Genomic DNA, 18,277 nt, shown 5'->3' with positions numbered 1-18,277 from the left:
AAAATAAGAGAACATGGTTAGATAAACCACAGACACTGATGAGTGTCAGCACCAACAGAGGTGCTGCTGTTTTCCTTTCAAACAGACCAGGACGTCACACTGGCAGTGATCACTGATGCAGCTATTGGTGCATTAACCTCACATCTGCCATTCAGATCTCTGCTTTCTTCCATGAAAACAAAACTCAGTTCATGTTTAGACTGGGAGCGAAACTAAAGCCAGATTGAGAGCAGGACATAACATTGCTGACACAATTCCACAGTCACCAGTGCCTTGTCCACTTTAGCTTTGTAATCTCTCTTGCCAAATGTAACAGAAGATGCTAAAGCAAAACTTGGAAGGAAATGACTAAAACACACTGCCACTCACTGCAACCTCTAAAGGGCTTATGGAGGAATTGCATGGGGATCACTGCCTCACATTCCAAGGACTGGTTACACTGTGTAGTTCATCACACTTCTGTTAGCTATTAGTTGTGTTCACATTAAGTTGTTCCTTGCCACGTTCCTCTTCTTTAAACCAGGGAAAGAAAGCAGTTATGATCCCATTTCCTCTGAAATAAACAAATGGTTGCATGGCCCTTTGCAGGCATTAAGTGCTCAGTTTGTCAACAAAGGAGGGACCCTCTTCTTGACCATTTGTTAGAACAATCTAAAATAATCATAACTACTTTAAATCTCCCCCATGGCCACCTGTACTGCAAGGTGTTTGGCTGAACAAAACCAGCAGAATGGAGACAATATTCAGAGCAAATGAAATTATTCTGTGTCCAAAGCCAAGCATCCATTATGCTGTACTGCTCTGTTAGCTCCCTGCACGACCTTCCCAAAAGTTGCTTTGCTAATGTATTCCTGTACAGATCAAATACTCTTCTGCACAGACAGCTCCTCCCTTCCTCCTCCTCTCTCATTTCTTTGCTAAGATCTCAGTGCATCATTAGCAACATTACTGCTCATGAGCAAAATTCAGATGTTCTTGGATCTGGCAGAGGGACAACGAGATGGAGAGGAACAGAGAAAAGGAAATCTTATCAAATGTAATACTGTAAAAGTGGAATTAACAATATTATCCAGCTGTACTGAATATAAAGAGGGCTGCATCAGAGAAATTACAACAACTCATTTTTCATCTGACAAATAAATGAGATTGGGGTGCGTCTGGTTAGAAATCTATTTTCGAAGATCATTAAGCACTTGCGTGATCTTTCAGTCTGACGCTGTGTATAACAAAAATCACCAAGGACCAATGAAACATCAACAGCATCCTCAGAGCAGACAGAACGAGCTGCCAGCTCTTAGCAGCCTCTCCTCCTCCATACTTATACATGAACTAAGCAGCCTGAATTTGTCCCTCTGGATAAAGCCACGATGATGATCTGAACATTGGCCTCCAACTCTGCCGGATGAGTCAGGCAGCAAAACTGTTTACATACAAACATCCTGGTAACTAACAGGGGAAGGAAATGAAAGAGAAATAGAACATAGAGGAAGGTTCAAATGAAGATTTAGCAATAGCCTTCCTTTTTGCATTATTAATGAACTTGTCAGCAGAAATTAGAAGGATTCCAGAGAAAGCTGGAGGAAATTGTTCTCATTATTTCACTTTTCAAACAAACCAATTAAAAGTAACACAGTACAAAGCATTTGTAAGTCTCACTTAGACTTCTCAGACCGTTAGCACATTATGTTATGGCATTTTCAGGCAAATATTAAAAGTCGTAACTGCTCACGAGGCCAAATAATAAATAAGAGTCAGTACATTTGAAATATGAGCTCATGCATTACCCAAGGAACTGTAAAGCTGCTATTTTTCAACTCAAATAGAAATATTCTGTATTATTTTAAATAATCATTTTGGTGAATGGCACAACTGGAGGACCAGGTCACAGTGTCAGCTGCCACCTGCAGCAGTGCCTTTCTGTCCATGTTCCTTGCTGCTACCCCATACCAACAGGGCAGCCAGGAGCAGCACACAGATACCTGCTGCTACCAAAGCACAATGGAAAGGCAATTCCCTCCTCCCTTAAAAGCTTAAAAGAAGAGATGCTGTGAACCAAACTACAACCGAGGGGGAAGGCCGTTACCAAACCTCCTTAGGATAACTTAGAAACCACCTGCATCCCCAGCAGAAAGCATCAGAAATGGGGTTTTTTGCATCCTACACTGAATACATCATGAAATGGAAAAAAAAACAAAGAACTTTTTTTCTTTAAATTTACTGCCTGTAACCAGATGAGACTAAATACTGTTTACAGCAGTGTTTTCAATTCTCTCTGACTAACCACTGAAGTTCCCCACTGAAATCAGCTCTACTGTTAAACAGCTCTAGTCCTCATTCCTAAATGTCAGTGCAGACCCTGGAGCAGAATTGGGGCTTTTTAAAGCAGTTACTCTTCCTCAGTGTTAAAACATGTTTGTTAGTGTGGGCTGTAAGGTTGTGTCTCCCTCCTGTGATGGAGGGATAAACCTCCTGAAAGGTTTATTTCAGTTGAAAGGTGTGATGAACTCGCAGTGCTGGTGTTATGTCACAAGAAGCTGATTTAGCTCCATCTACACCCATGTGGATCCCCAGGCTCAGCCACAGGCCTCCAGCCTCTCTGCAGTGGAGCAGCACCCAGCTCACTGCTCCAGCTGCTGGCAGGAAGGGCCCAAACCCCAACCCTTTAAAAGCTCCCACCTGTGTTTCAGAGCATGTCTGCCTGACCATAAGCTTTGCACACAGAATATGATTTTGAACCATGTGCACCATAGCAAAGGGAAGTGAAAGTCAGTTCAGGCACCAAAAAAAAAATCTATTGACTTCATAGGAAATGCCAGAAAAAGACCTACAATTCTGAACAGCAGCGTATGCAGAGCTGCTAAATTAATGATTTGTGAGTTGTATGTGAATATTGCTTCAAGTTTAGCTGTTCTTTCTACATGTTGGATAATCCTCCCTCCTTCCAAGAAAAAAAGGAATGAGTAACTTCTATCAGAAACTGTTATTTTTTGTGGTTTCACTTTGGGGTTTTTGACTGCAAAAGACTTTACAGGATGGGATTCCTTGGATTTGTCTGCATGTTATGATAAAACACAACGGACTCATCCACCAAACAAAACGAGTTTTTACATAACAGAACGTGCAATATAAAAGCGCAAGAAAGGAAGAAAAGAAAGAAAGAGAGGTATCCAGAGGAGAACTTACCCCGCGCTTTAGGCTCCTGAAGCAGTGGATTTTGGGTTTGGAGGTCATGAACTCGTTGAAGCGATGGGAGAGGGGTTCCTTTTGCTGCTTGGGAGACTGGGGGCCGTTGGGAACAGCAGAGGGTGAGGCAGAGGCAGGGGGAGGAGGAGGGGGCTGATGGGGGGATGTTAAAAGGGACATAAGCTACGTATAAGAGATGGAGAAGTGACAGAATAAAAATCAAAATAAAAAGATAAAACACAAAACGAAAATAAGCATCAAAACCAATATTTGAAATTCAGAGAAAAAACAATCAAATAATTAAATATTAAAGGCCATGGTTCAAGAAGTGGGGGGGGGAGAAGTATTTAGAGTTGTGTTAAATGAAGGTATGATAAAATTGAAGTTTTTAGTAAGTGATGCAACAGAAGAGTAAGGAAGCATTTTGACGGGAAGCTCATGCAGACTCTTCCATGCAGTGCTATCCCTATAAACTGCCCTGCTCTGCTCTGTGGACAACTCGGAGTAATGCAAATGGATAGAGCTTTCAAATACCTGAATTTAAATGGATCAGATAAGGAAGGTACCTTAGTGCCCAGTAGCGTTTCTATTATCTGGAAAACAACAAACCACATTCCTTCCTGCTTTCGAATCATACCTCAATAACGTGCATCAAACTTCACTTCTACAAAGTCTATGAATTTGCTCAGGAGTTGGTCCCATTTTTATTTTTGCTTCTGGCTCCACTAATGCAAGCACCAGACTTCTCTCTTCTGCCAGCAAAAGGAATGACCCATTTTGATCGGGTAGGCTTTTGGACTATCAATGTCATTAGTAAAAGTGGTTTGGTGAGGGTCAGAGCGAGGGTGAGATCAAAACAGTGAAGCTGCTCTGGGCTTCCATCAGTGTTTCTGTAGACTGATACAGCGCAGTCATCCTGACACATTCTGGTATCCTTAGATGTATGGTGCCATGCACTATGGTGTAATATATGACAGTGAAATGAACAAGGTTTAATGGATACGTAAGTTAACATGGTCTTTGAAAAGTCAACTGCTCAGTTAGCTGTGCTCCATTAGTTATGCTGAAGAAGAAAGAACCGCAGCAGTTCCTTGCTCCCCACCACCCAACTGCAGAACCCAATGCACAGACTGAGGAGGTCACACAAATGAAAAGTCAAAGAGTTTTAGAAGTGTCAAAACAGTGATGACACATTAAAGCTTCCCAGAAGTAACAATGTTAGTTAGCACATGTGACACTAAGTAAGTGGTACACGATTCCTTCTGAGTTAGGAACAGAAATGGACCATGGCAAAGACATGACAATTAAATTAATATAAAAACTGCAACATAATTAAAGAAATAACAACAAAAAACTTCAAAGATATTTAAAAGAAAACCTTAAGTAACCAAAGACTACAACAAAACACCATATTAACACATCGCTCATTAACTTTCTGAAACTAAAGTTGTCTTTAAAAATCTGTAATTGCCCAGATCTCTAGACAAGACAGTGGCTGCTGACTACAGGCATACTAGCTAACACCAAGCTCATGTTTTTGCAGGTCAGTACCTTATTTTTCTTGATGAACGGCCATAACTTGCCCTTGGATTTGCTACCAAACTTCGGCTCGTACTTCCCATCCCCTCTGGAGTTGGAAAGGCTGGATTCAGAGACAGTCCGCTTCATGGGCTGAGTGAAGTCCTCAAATTCAACGTCTCCTGGAGGCTCAAACCCTGATTTGTAGGCTTCTATTACCATCTGAGAATCCTGAAATGGGACAGAGATCAACAACAAGCGTGAACATCTCAGATGAAGGCTGCCATCATTGGTGGTATAGCAGAGCACTACAAGGACAAAAATGCTTTTTCCTATGGAGGAAAAAATCTTTAAAGGGGTTGGTAAATAAATACTCATCCCGGTCCCAAGTTCTGGAAAAGTTTCTCCTGCTCCAAGATTAAGGTTCCTTGCATTCTGTTTTCATTACCAAAATGTGTTTTTAAAAGTTATGCAGAGCATATTATCCCACCAAAACAAGGCACTGCACCACGTACAACTGAATGACACCACAGATATTACAGCCGTACACTGGCTGTGTACACTCTGCAGTAGTTTTGCTTTGTTTTTTAAACAGAAGAAGATAAAACAAGAAATAACATAAAGCATTTATCCTAGTCAAGCCCACATACACGCTTAATTATACATAAATGCAGACTTGGACTTCAACTTGCCAAAAACATTTAGGTCTAATGGCCTCAGAAAAAAAGTCCTTCTGAACACTTTTGATCTATGTGACTTCTCAGGAAGGAAGCTTCTTTATGTTATAGCATTCCAGGCAGCTCTTACTCTAAGATCATTAAGGGAACTGTGCACACAAAAACCTTATTAGTCTCTGGAGAAGAGCACCATCATCCCATTCAAATCAAAGAATGTTTTCCTTTGGAAGCATTTCACAGCTTCTGCTCACATCCATGGCTAAAACTGCATTCATGAGAAATCCAGTGGGACAAGCACATATTCAGAGGCCAGACATAATTAAGCAAAACACAGCTTTAAGAAAAGCTTTCCAAAGGTATCCTGGGGAATGCCAGCAAATTAAGGCTCAAAATCCTATATCTATCAGATGCACTGTAGAATTCAGATGCAGCTTGTAAAGGGGGTAAAGCAGCGCTTTCTCTGTTATCTCATCCCAGATGGACATTAACACTTTTGTAAACCTGAACATTTGAAGAGATTTTTTTATAGTCACGAAAGAAGAAAGAAAAGACAAACATACACGAGGTTACATAAAATCCACCACCGGTATTTTATCCTATGCCTAAAGCCTTTTTTTTCCCCCTCTTAATTGCAAAGCGTTCCCCCTATTTAGTCAAAACATCCTTCCACTACGATTGAGTTAAATATAAATAGCATGTTCCACCTATCACAAAGAGATACTGTCATAACAGGAACTCCTAAATCCATAACAGATTAATTCTACCTGCTGTTGGAGCAGAGGTTCACTTAGAAGTCACTCCAGCACACCCTTGTAATGCAGCCTCTGCCTTGTTAGAAAGAATATACAGAACAGAAGTGCATCTATAGCTGTAATAGGAACACAGGGCTAACCAGTGCTACCAGCTAATTCCAGAGAGCTTCCATTGCTTAGTGGGAGTTGTAAGGACTTCTATGAGAGCATAAAGCAATGCTGCTTGCACAGCTGTAAATTTCCTAGCTAAGCCTGTATATTTACCCATTTTGCTTGTGGGCACAAGGTAGAACTTTGTTGTTTTTAAGAGAATAATTAAATATTTTCCAGATATTGTTCTGGTTCTCAACATCATCTAATGAAATAGGGGCCTTGAAAATAAAGTGGTCTTTGAGGATCCTGCTGGTAGTTATATAGATGGCAGGGCAGGCAGAGATGGCTGTGGAGAGGAAGCCTGCTGTTAGCAATCTATGCTTCCACAGTTTCAACCTAACTACAGAATGACAGCTTGACCCACTGCTGTGCTGCACAGGTCTGATACGCAATCATAGCAGTTCATAAATGGAAACCCCTTCATTGGTCAGTGTCAGTATTTAACCTGAAGCTCAGGTAGGTACTCGCGTGCACTGCAAAGCTGTGCTTCCATTTTGTTCTTCCTCTTTAACATACTGATATCAGCTGGGAATGTTTCACTGGCAGCAAAAAAAAGCTGCAGAACTTGCAGGTTCTTCCATCCTCTCAGCCAGGGCTGACTCAGTTTGGTACACAAGGTAAAGCACCAGAACTGCTGCTCTTTCTGTCATTATTTTCTTTCTGACAAATACATCCTCTGAACTTGCTGTGGCTGTTAAATTTAAAGGCCTGGTGTCCAAACTGAAGCTACCCACACCAACAGCACAGCTTTCATTTACCATCCTCCTTTCTTCAGCAACTCTGTACACGATAGCTGGGTAAAACAAGGGACAATCCAACCAAAGACTACCAGCCAGGAGCTGTATAAGAACTCCAGATACATCACTGCATTTCCTCAGTGTCAGAGCTCCTACATCTCTAGGTGATGCTGTGTACTTCTGTTTACAATTACCAGATCCCTGAGATCTCCTCCCAGCTGGGAAACACGTGTCTGTGTGAGCCCAGAGTTTCACATAAAGCTCTTCCTGCTCAGCAGGCTCTCAGTATTGGCTCCCCATTGTACTGGTTATGTTATCACCAGCTGTCCTTGCATTCAACTCGCTTGGAATCTGACCTCAATTTCAAAGCCGACTACAGCTCAGATCTAGCTGACTTTTCCATCCAAAAAATTTCAGGCTTGAAAGAGATGAACAAAGGAGATAAACTTCAATTTAAAACTTTCAAAGAAAAGAAACTCTTCTGATAGTAGTCTAAGAGCCAGAACTGCCTCCCTAAAAGTTTAATGTAGAGATATGAAAGGTCTGCTGGAGCAGTTTGCATGACTGGCTCAAGGAGAACAAGATGTTAAACTGCCACTGTCTGCAGCTATGGCTGCTTATAAAGTGGTAGGACACACACCCTAGAGCATATAAGAACAAGTGTACCACTCTTATTAGAGTCAAGGTGAGAAATCACTGTTCCAGAGGCATGAAGCCCACAATGATATTTTAAGACAAGAGGAATCCTTTATGCACATCAGTTTCCCAGACAGAACAAGCCAAATCCTTCATAATTGTTCAACTGTAACTAATGCAGTTCTCTTAGTACTTACAGAAGATCCCTGAGCTATCAGTGCTCACAGCACCTTCTTCTAATGTTCCACTTGTGCACATGAGCCATCAGTCCAACACATTTGCGTGCAAGAGACCAAAGTTGAGAGCAAGATTCATTCTGGCTCAAATCCTCAGCATTAAGTGGTTTGTGTGTTTCTCTTAGACTGTGCTTGAGGATCTGAGCACAGTGTAGGCCTGGTTATGAATCTCTCCCCAGTGATTTTCATCATACAGAACCAAGTAGCACCCCAAAAAAGGGTACATTGTTCAAACATGGGAATTTGTGCTCCTTCTCCTACCCCAAAAAGGAAACAGTAACTTTCAGATTCCTTGGTTTCTCATGCTGCTCTCTGGGAGAGCAACCGCCGTGCAAAAGCAGGGGATTCATTTCAAAACCTCAGCCTCAGGCTTGTGCTGCCAATTAACTGCAGTCTCCGGGCTCAGGGCACTGAATAGCTCAGAAAAGATTCCAGTGAAAAAGATGTATGGGAATTGCAAATAGGCAGCGAGACACACGCTGTTTGTATTTGAAGCGCTAATGTGATCCGTGAGAAGGGCAGAAAGAGCAGGCACAGGCTTCATTTACAAAGGGAGTAGATCATTCTGAAAACAAAATAAAAAACACATTTGCCCTTGTGCTAACCGTATGTCAGGAAGCACAACTGAACTCCTTATCAGCCTTCATCAGGGAGGATTATTTTTGTTCTGACAATGATGTTCAAAATTAAGGTTTACGAGAACTCATGTCCAGATTGCTAGCAAGTCTCAGTTCTGCAAATGAAGAATTTAAAACCAAGTAGAAATTCTGCCAGAACTGCTGCAATAATTAATGAAGCCAACGTTTTAATTACTTCCATTATTAGAAGAGTACAGAACCCATCTGAATAAGAATTGGTGGTGATTGGATATCTGGAATAATGCCCATCATTCTCCTTATTCTGAGCAGAATTCTGATCTTCAATAACAGTTATTTCAAGAAGTCATTATCCTATCAAAAGGAGAGAATATTCCTAAAAGAAAAGAAAGCGTGGCATTTCCTGACGTTAAGTAGATTTAGGAAATAATCTGCCTCAGACAAAGTAGTTTGGGACAAGAGCCCATTATTTGTTTTAGTTCTATGACTATAAAGCCCACACGCTGCAGCTTGGATCCAGCATTTAAACCTCTGTGCACAAAGCGATCGGTTCTAAAGATGGCAGTCAGCAATACAAGTAAAGTAACACTTACGTTCTTGTGATCAACTGATTCTGCAGCCTTTGTTATTTCATCCAGACACTTCCCAATGATTGGGATCACTTGGCGGTCAACCTCTGCAAACGTTTTCATGGATTCACCTATCCTCACAATTCTTCTTTCCTCCATTTCTTGTATTTTCTAAAACAAGAGACTTCAGTCAGATCACAGATCAACAGTCACATCACAGTTACAAACAGCTTTCCTCCCTACCCTTTAAATATATATATTTTAAAGAACAGACAAATTAGGACAGCTGTTCTAACAAGGCAGTTAGTTGGTGCGGCTCCTTTCAACATCTAAATACCATTCTAGGAGCAATCTGTGTTACTGTTACAGAGCATTCATCAATTAGTTTTGTACACTAAGAAATGCTGATTTGTCAAAATCCCAGCTTTAGACATTTGTTAGGAGTGGTTCCTAAAGCTGTTAACATAATTTCTGGAACAATAAATTCTCTTTCATTCTCTGCAGCACGCTGTGAAAGATCTTATTTTCATTCCACTGAAGATTCTTATTCCCTTGGATTTTTTATTTCCCCTTTGCTCCAGCAGATGATTTTCAGCCCTACACACCATGTTGCTTACACATGTGCTTCTCAACATACGCTCCCTGCTCCTCAGTGGATTCAGTGTCACAATCTCCAGCATCTATTGCATGGACCTCTGATTTAGAGCAGAGGGTAAGTGGATGTGGCATAACACTATTAAGACAGATTATAACAACAGGATACAGAAGGGCTTGAACAAGAACTGCCTGTTTCATGTAAGACTGCAAGAATCTTATGGAACACAGCCTAAAAATCCTCATTGCCTTCCCTAATATACAAGCAACAACAATTCAATAGTTAAAGGAAATAAATCCTTTACAATATACCCGTTATTTCAGCAGCTAATAGAAAGCAATAGAGATTATTTGTTAGCAGTTAAAAGGATGTGTGCACAACTTGCATGCTCATCTACAAATCAGAACTTTCACTGCATTTAGTGTTAAATACAAGTATGCTGGCAGACATTAAATATAATGCCAGAGATAACTGATCTGAAGATACTGGTTTGAAGTTCCATGAGCAAAAGAGGTGTCCATTTAGAAAAGACGCTCTGGTTATGAATAAGAAAACGCCTATTTGCTACGCAAGTACTAGTTATTTCTTATCAGATGATAAGCATGTGACATTTCCTCTCCTTAAAGAGGGTGCATGTTCTACTTCTTGACTCCTATGACCCATTACAATAGAACAGTCATTTAGAACTTCTGTTCTACAGCATTAATCTCTCTTTGTTCAGCCAAGCACACTGACAGCTTTTTTATTCTCTATCTTTCTTTAAGCATCATAAGACAGTCAGTTCCTTACATTCTTTGACATTCAATATCACAGAATTATTGGGGTTTAAATTTAATATCTGTGAAGTCTGATTTTAAAACATGTTATAAAGGACCACGAAGCTTTGCAGATGTAAGGACACCCCCCAGCTGCCTCCTGCTCTAACAATGCAAATAATGCTCTCATTCCCCAGCTGCACAAACACAAGAGCTTCATACAGCAAGACTGTGAACAAATCCAAAGACTATCATAATCTGTCATGACAATTCATTGTTTCCTGCTGCAGAAGAGAAGGGCAGAATTTTTCATACCACCTCTCGTGTTGGCAGACTACATGCAATACTTGCTAGTGAGGACAAACGTTACCAAATAAAAGGCAAGATCCAAGAACTGAGCCAACAAGCAACACATCCCTTGGCTTTTATTGTGAGATTCTGAACTTCTCCAGAACAGCATCAATGAGCTTTACCTGGAAGATATTTGGTATGTGTGTGTAGTAATGATCGTGCTGCTCACTGTTGAACTTCTGTAGAGTGGAAGAATATTCTGCCTTGCTGTCTTCTGCCATTTGATGTCTCAGCTGGGCTTGCTGTCTTGCCTAAAAAAGAAGAAATTTTTAATCTATACCATTTGGAACTAAATGACATTGCGTTACTTCTATTACCAACCTCACAAGTAGGCAGCACAGAAACATTAGCATATGGGCCTCTGAATGCTTCCAATTTTGCCTCACTCTTACCCACAAACATTTGGGAACCACTGTGAACCAGCATGAGTCTGCTGGAATTCAATTCTCTTTCTTCTATTAAACATGGCAGGGCCTTGCCTCTCTGTCAAACTGTAACACATTCCTGCCTATTCCTATGAGCCTTTAAAATTCCAGATTTAACTTAAATTGGTCAATATCTGGCTCACTAAAGAATTGCTTTCCTACTTTGCCTAAGAAGGAATAGCTCTCACAGCTCAGATGCATCATCAGAATGAACATCTCTAGTCTTTTTCCTATCTTCATAGAATAAACCTTCTGCCACCGATCAAGCAGAAGGCAATGCCAGCTTCCTCTGGCTAGCACATGGCCCTTGATGCTTGCAGCTGCTATCCTTTTCTTCTGTTGCAATATGCTCCTTCTATGAATCACTGTGCACTCAGAAACAGTCTCTCTTCATACTACATGTCACACAATACCAAATTTGACCCTCCAGGATCCTCCTTCAAGGCAGGGGCTTTTTCAGGACACTTACAGGCACTCCTTCCTCTACTGAAAGCTGTTGGATGTCATCTCTTTAACACACCACTTACCTGTTGGCTCACAGTACGTTTTGGAGATAGTGGAGGGGCAAAACAAATATCTGTCTCATTTCACATGCCTCAGCCAACATACAACAAAACTTCTTAATTCACGCTCCCACTGCGCTCTCTGCAAAGTCTTATCTCCACTTCCTTGAACAGAGCTGGCACAAATTATGCAAAGAAACAGGAGCCCGAGGAGCAGCTGAGACACAGCTCCTTCCTATTTTTACCCATGCAGATTTGCTTTGCTACCCAGCATAGCAGAGCACTGGGCAACTACCCTCCCTTCTTTGCCTAGAACAATCTGTCCCTGAGTGACCCTCTTGTATTTTCAGATTTTTCTCCATACAATTCTGCTTCCTAAGGCCTTCTGTTATCTGTTTCACTGCCCATTATTCCCCTAGCTGACTATCCCATCTGTTTATTTTAGCTTCCTTTTCTTTTCTGTGGTTGGCCTTCATACAGAAGCTCTTCCCTCTCTCTCCCCATATATAATATATATAGTATAGCTCCTGCCATCACTCCCTACCCCACGGTCACTTGAGCCTCGAGGTCCATCTCGTGCTCATTCACAACTGGCATCCATCCATTTATCCATCCTGGGCTCCCACATACCCCCTCCATCTCAAAATTCTCGCTGTAGAGGCCAGAGAGAGCCCGGCCATTAGGCTTTGGATACCTAACCCACCCTGCTCACACTCCTTTTACAGGCATTTATGGTTTCCTCACCCTGTGCTTTCTACCTTGCTGCAGAACACAGCTACAGGTACTCAGCATTAGGTTTCCATCACTCCCTCAAGTTTCTGAAAAACCTCTTTTAGAAAGAAGAAAGACTGCTTTAAAAACAAGCTTAAAAACATTTTCCGCTATTTAAGGGAAAACAATGCAGCAAATAGTTTAAATATATTCAGAGAAGTGGGCTCCCATTGAATACAATTCAGAGTAGGGTTATTCTTTGAACTATTCCAGGCAGACAATAATAGTTTCCTGACAATAAATCCATGAAATACCAAATCATGGAACATTTTAGTAATCCTAACTGGAAGCAAACAGATTCTGCCAGAAGGTTTCAAATCTCAGTGTGCACATAGGCCTCCCTTCCATCTGTCCAGCTCACACATCTCACCTAATAACTTACTTTGACTTGATTCAGTTATTTTTCTCGTGAGTGCAGTCAGCTGAAGTAGTTTCCTAGATCACCTTTCACGTTCTTTCAACAAAAGTAATAATTTGAGCACAGCAACAAAATGCTGAGCACTGAATGCAGCACAGCAGATGAAACAGCAGCATCAAATGGGAAAGACTAACTATAGCTAAATAAAAACATCTGATAAGGAAAGCTTTTGACTTTGCTTGTTCTCAAGGAGCTTTAATTGCCCACCAGCTCCTGCAGCACAAGTATGTGTAACATTGACCTGCTGCAATGAAATCCCAAGGAGCCACAGCCATCACTGTTCTGCCCAAGTGCTCTGTATAATTTATTAAACTTTACCAACACATAAAGCTACATTAAACACAATGGAAAACAATGTAGCCTTGTACTACAAACAAAAATACACCAGGAAAACAAAGTCAGGCATGGAAAGGATGACAGCTGTAAGAAGAACCTCCCAGCCTCTTCCTCACATCCCAGCTGCTGGAGATCAATATTCATTTGTGAGCACCAGTATCTTCATCTACCTAAGAGCAACCCATTGTTTGAGCTGACTTCTACAGAAGGCCCAGTACCACTTACACAGCTCTCTTTATTTATCTAAGTAGCACAGCTCAAGAATTTGTCCCTTGACTCTACTATTGAAACCAAAAAGCAAGGACTTTGCTATTACATATTTCCAGGCAGCCCCAGCAAATAGACAGTGTTCTTCCTCATCAGCAACCCCATTGGTTGGGTATGAGCACTCACCCCGAGCTAAATGCATGCAGGAGGAGATGCTCCGTTTCCAAAACTATCTTAACTGGCCCCAAATAAGAGAAGGCAGGAGATGAATAAGTAAAATTGGGTACATTCCAAAAACCACAGATTCTTGTATCAGAGCCCCAGTGACGTTTAGTTTCTGCTGGCCATTTAATGCATTTGGCAAGCTTCAAACAGCTTAAATATTTTTCCAGTGAGGTATTTTGGTCCTTAAAATAAAAATATTTTTTAAAAGTCTAGAATTTTTTTTTTATTACTCCATTTGAATATGTCACTTCTCTAACATCATCACTTCTAGTCCTAAAATACAACTCAGTTAGTCCTAGATTTCTGTTTGCTGCTGAAGCACAATGATAAAAATGAGCTGATGACCTTAGCTTTCATATCCAGTGTAACAGATACAGCAGCCTGGATCTGCCGAGTCACAGGAGCTATTTCAGGAGTAATTTACAGTTGAGCTTCACAGAAAAGCATATTTCTACTTTCTTCACTGCTTGTTTTTACATTCAAAGACGCTATTCTCAGACATTAGAATTAACGTTAAAATATCTACTTGAAGCAGCATTCTCAGGAGGAAAGGCTTTGGAATACCAGGCCTTGCTTTCAGGTCAGAGGATGACACTGTGAGGCAGCTTTCAGTTGGTTCACTTCTCCTCTAATTGGGACTGGGATAGTGGAGCATGATCTCAGCTTTCCAGCACCACATGTGAACCAACAACTGTCAGATCACTCCCAGTTAAAGCAGAAGTGAAGGCTGGGCACTCATAACACTAGGGGAAAAAAAAGGCCCCTCCTCTTGAGAGGAAGAATAAATGAGGTCACATAAATAAAGAAATAAATGAGGTCGCTTGCAGCAGCATGAAAAAGTAGGGAAAAAAAAGTATATCCATTAAAAGGGTTTGGGGAGAGAAGAAAAGCAGCTCACTTTGCTTTGTGAAAGGTGCTCAGATTCTGTGCACGTCTGTCGAAGGAATTCACACCCCCCTTCCATTCCAAGTGAACCTCTGTACCACCTTTTAAGCCCCAGATAAACACATGCAGTGGATATGAGCATAACCACAACCAAGGTCTATTTTTTCTTAAGGTAATTCTTCTCTGAACTCACATTGCAGCAGAGAAACCCAGAGGTCAGATATGTTAACACACTTCTCATGAGGAGGAGCACTCCGAGGGATGAAGGACAGCCCAGCATCTGCAGCACCATTAACCCTGCAGCAAGTGTGCTGGTAAGCTTCAGGTTTCCACTGTCATGGCAATCCAGATTTAAACACAATCTTACCAAAGTAGTATTTTCTATAATTAACTCAGAAAAAAACTAATATGTAAAGTAAACATAGGAGAAATATTTAAATATATGCATATATATACACACACGCACATATTTTCTGCCATTCCTGTCTCCAAAACAGAAAAGAATGAAGCATATTTTGCTGATAACAACTTTGTAAGACGCATTCCAGAAACAGCAAGAGAGTCAATAGACACACTGTCTTCTGGGTTTACACAGACAAAAAAATGCAGCTCCTCAAGGCTGTGATGGTGGGAGTGATATGAATAACTGAAAAGGGCAGCATAAAGCTTTGGCTGCTATTAAACTGATCCGCACTGAGTGGCACAGTTCAGCTTCTCAGCTGCTGCTCTCTCCAGGGTGGCAGTTTCCAGTCAAGACGCTGGGACAGCTTGATTTCTTCTGCCCCCTCTTTTTCAAACACCAACAAACCCAGACAGCATGTGAGATGCATCACCGCCAAGCCACCGTCTGCCAAAAGAGATCCGTCTTTGGGAAATCCAAGAGCAGACTACAACACTAACACAAAAATCCACCCCTCTTCGACTGCCCAATCCCTTCAACTATAAGTTAATGATAAAGGCAGACTTGAACACTTGACCACTTTCAGGAATGCTCTCAATAGCTCACATTTCTCAGCTGCAGGCTCTGGTTATCCCTGCCCAGCTCACGCTGCTGCTCTGCTGTGAGCAGGCACCAGCACCACCATTGGTAATGCTGGCAGCATTCATAGAAGCATTAATAACAGTGGGAATGCTGCCATAGGCTCAGATGCAGGGCCAGGACTGCAGGCTTTGATTTACATAGCCTCCAAGTCAAGCTCCTTTGTTTACTATTTTACAATAACCAGTTTGGTCTCACTGAATTGACAAGCAAAGAAAAAAAAAATTGCTTTCCTGCAAGCAAGAAGGGAGAACGGAACATAGAAAATAACCGATGGGAGAGGACAAAGACAAGTCCCTACTTTCAATGCTAAAAGGAATAGAAAAAAATCTGACAACCTGATCCTTGAAAACCTTTGGCTGAACAAATTATACAAATGAGCAAAGAGCTGATGATGAACAACTTTCACGATCAGCTCTCAGAACTGTTATCTTGTGAGTCTGCAGTCCACTTAACTCTGCTAGATGACAGCAGTGTATGCTGATAATCACAGAATGGCCTGGGTTGCAAAGGCCCACAGTGCTCATCCAGTTCCAACCCCCTGCTGTGTGCAGGGTCACCAACCAGCAGCCCAGGCTGCCCAGAGCCACATCCAGCCTGGCCTTGAATGCCTGCAGGGATGGGGCATCCACAGCCTCCTTGAGCAACCTGTTCCAGTGCGTCACCACCCTCTGGGTGAAAAAAGATCCAAACTAAATCTCCCCTATCTCAGTTTAAAACCATTCCCCATTGTCCTATCACTATCCACCCTTGGAAACACCCATTCATCCTCCTGTTTATATGCTCCCTCTTAGGGCTCACCCAGCCGTGCCAGCCCTCTATTCACCAGGCCAGTTCTACAACATGACCAGAGACATCCTCAGCTGGTTAACAGAGCCCAATGGCTTGAGGTTACCAGGAATCTCATGTAAATGGACAAGATCAAGCCTTCGCTGGCCTGGCTTCAGATCTCAGTTCTGTGGCAGACTCCCTTGCACAAATCTGAGTGCTGCATTTCCCGCACGTAAAACAAAGGTACTGCTATTTCTTTTCTGTCCCATCCAATTGATCCTGTCAATTTAGCGCGACAAGTGTTCAGAACCATCTAAGGGAGGACCGTTATGTAAGAACAGAGAACAGCAGCAAGCACAGCTGTGCTATGCACCAGAGGAACATCAGGACACAGCTCCAAGGCTCTACAGAAACTACTGTGCCCTGAACCCAGAATTTGGTCTCCTTCCACAGTCGTTCTCATGCCACAAATACTAAACGTGCAAACTGCCAGGGTGACCCAATGGTGGAATGTGGTCGGATGGGCAAATCTCTGCTGGCCCAGAGCAGCCCCGTGATGATAAATTTAAGTAAATAAATCAACCTAATTTGTTACAAAGGAATTAAGTGTTTGCACAGCGGGTGAAAGGATACTTGGAACTGAGCAAGGAGAATGCTAGAGAAGCATCTGGAGTGCTGGCCGACTGTTTGAATGATTCCTGGAGATCTGTTTAGTTCTAGTAACAAGAGCAATTATATTCTGCAGTATATAAATGTGAGTATGGAATATAAATAAGCAAAATTATTTCAGGACTGCATAATACATCTGTTAGATCATACTTTGCATACTGGGCATGGCTGAAGCCATCTCTGTCCAACAACGATTTTACAAACGCTGCCAATGCAGAAGGAATAGTTAGGGCTGAAGAAAGCTACCAGATGAATTCAGTAGCCTTAGCACCCAGCCTTATGGGTACAACACATGCACTTAAACTGAACAGCTTACAGACAATTAGCTACATTCTAAGGCGTGCTTCTTCCCCCCCGCCCCCCCAGTTCTTCTACAAAGAAATCTGTCAAAATATTTTTTGATAGAATAAGGAATGACTGCAGAGCTTTCCAGCCACACAGCTTGAACTAATTGCTTTGCGTTAGCTAAGAATGCCACATATACGACACCTTCAATTCTAATTGCAGTTGATCATTAATTCAAAGCTGTTCTTAGCTCTCCTCTTCACAATCCTGCCTTGCTTGCTCCATTTAGTGATTCAACTCCCAGTAGAGTTGCACTGTTATGAACCACGTAGGACATTACTGCAGAGGAGCAACTCAAAGAAGAAACAAATTCAGATGGATTTCCTTATCCTATGCTAAAACTGACTGGTGCTTCTTTTCCTTGATCTCCTAACACCGCATACAGTGTCTGAATGGGATTCAAAAGGATATTTAGCATGTCTTGCAGCTAATAATGCTGCAGTCATCAACTCTTTACACCAGAAATCAAAGCTCATAAATGAGCCACGGTTCCAAAAGGGAAACAGCTGCTGTATGATCGCAGAAGGCTGCTGATGGCAGGTTGTAAACAAGGCTTACTCTACCAGAAATGCAAATACAGTGCTTAGGGACTCCCTTCACACTGCACTGCCGATAAGGAAGATGCAGTTCAGAAAGAGATCGGGGTCTGCATAAACCAGGGAGATTATGTTAGTGTCAACCTAATGGCTTTAAATCATGCTACCAAAAAAGGATTGCCCTTGAATTGCTCGGAATTTGGATCCGCTTCACAAGCAAAGACACGGGAGGGTTCAGTCAGTGCTGTCAGTGGACAGAAAGGAAAGCAGCTGCCTAGCAAGCATAATGAAATCCCACCACTGTGCTAAGAACGAGTCTTATGCAGTACCCACCTCTTCCAGTAAGAAATGCACAGATGAGGGACGTCTGGAGCTGTGGGCAGGACTAA

General features: G+C 41.8%; 1 protein-coding gene across 50 annotated transcripts in view; it reads right to left on the bottom strand.

The window, feature by feature from the left end:
- Positions 1-18,277, bottom strand: part of FNBP1 (formin binding protein 1) — an 81,957-nt gene that overhangs the window by 19,154 nt on the left and 44,526 nt on the right. For 23 of the 50 annotated variants that reach the window (XM_085521325.1, XM_085521326.1, XM_015879226.3 and 20 more), the window contains exons 7-10: positions 10,881-11,009; positions 9,082-9,228; positions 4,735-4,932; positions 3,184-3,366 (exon numbers count right to left, since the gene is read on the bottom strand). In XM_085521325.1, the coding sequence (XP_085377451.1) occupies positions 3,184-3,366; positions 4,735-4,932; positions 9,082-9,228; positions 10,881-11,009 (657 nt within the window). The remainder of the gene's footprint in view (positions 1-3,183; positions 3,367-4,734; positions 4,933-9,081; positions 9,229-10,880; positions 11,010-18,277) is intronic. The other 27 variants (XM_085521337.1, XM_085521338.1, XM_085521336.1 and 24 more) reach the window with 3 other exon arrangements.

Source organism: Coturnix japonica, chromosome 21, assembly GCF_054131305.1.
Source record: "Coturnix japonica strain WE chromosome 21, WE-NBRP24, whole genome shotgun sequence".
Lineage (NCBI taxonomy): Eukaryota > Metazoa > Chordata > Aves > Galliformes > Phasianidae > Coturnix > Coturnix japonica.
Note: the sequence above shows the minus strand (reverse complement) of the source record. Positions and strands in the feature narration are given on the sequence as shown.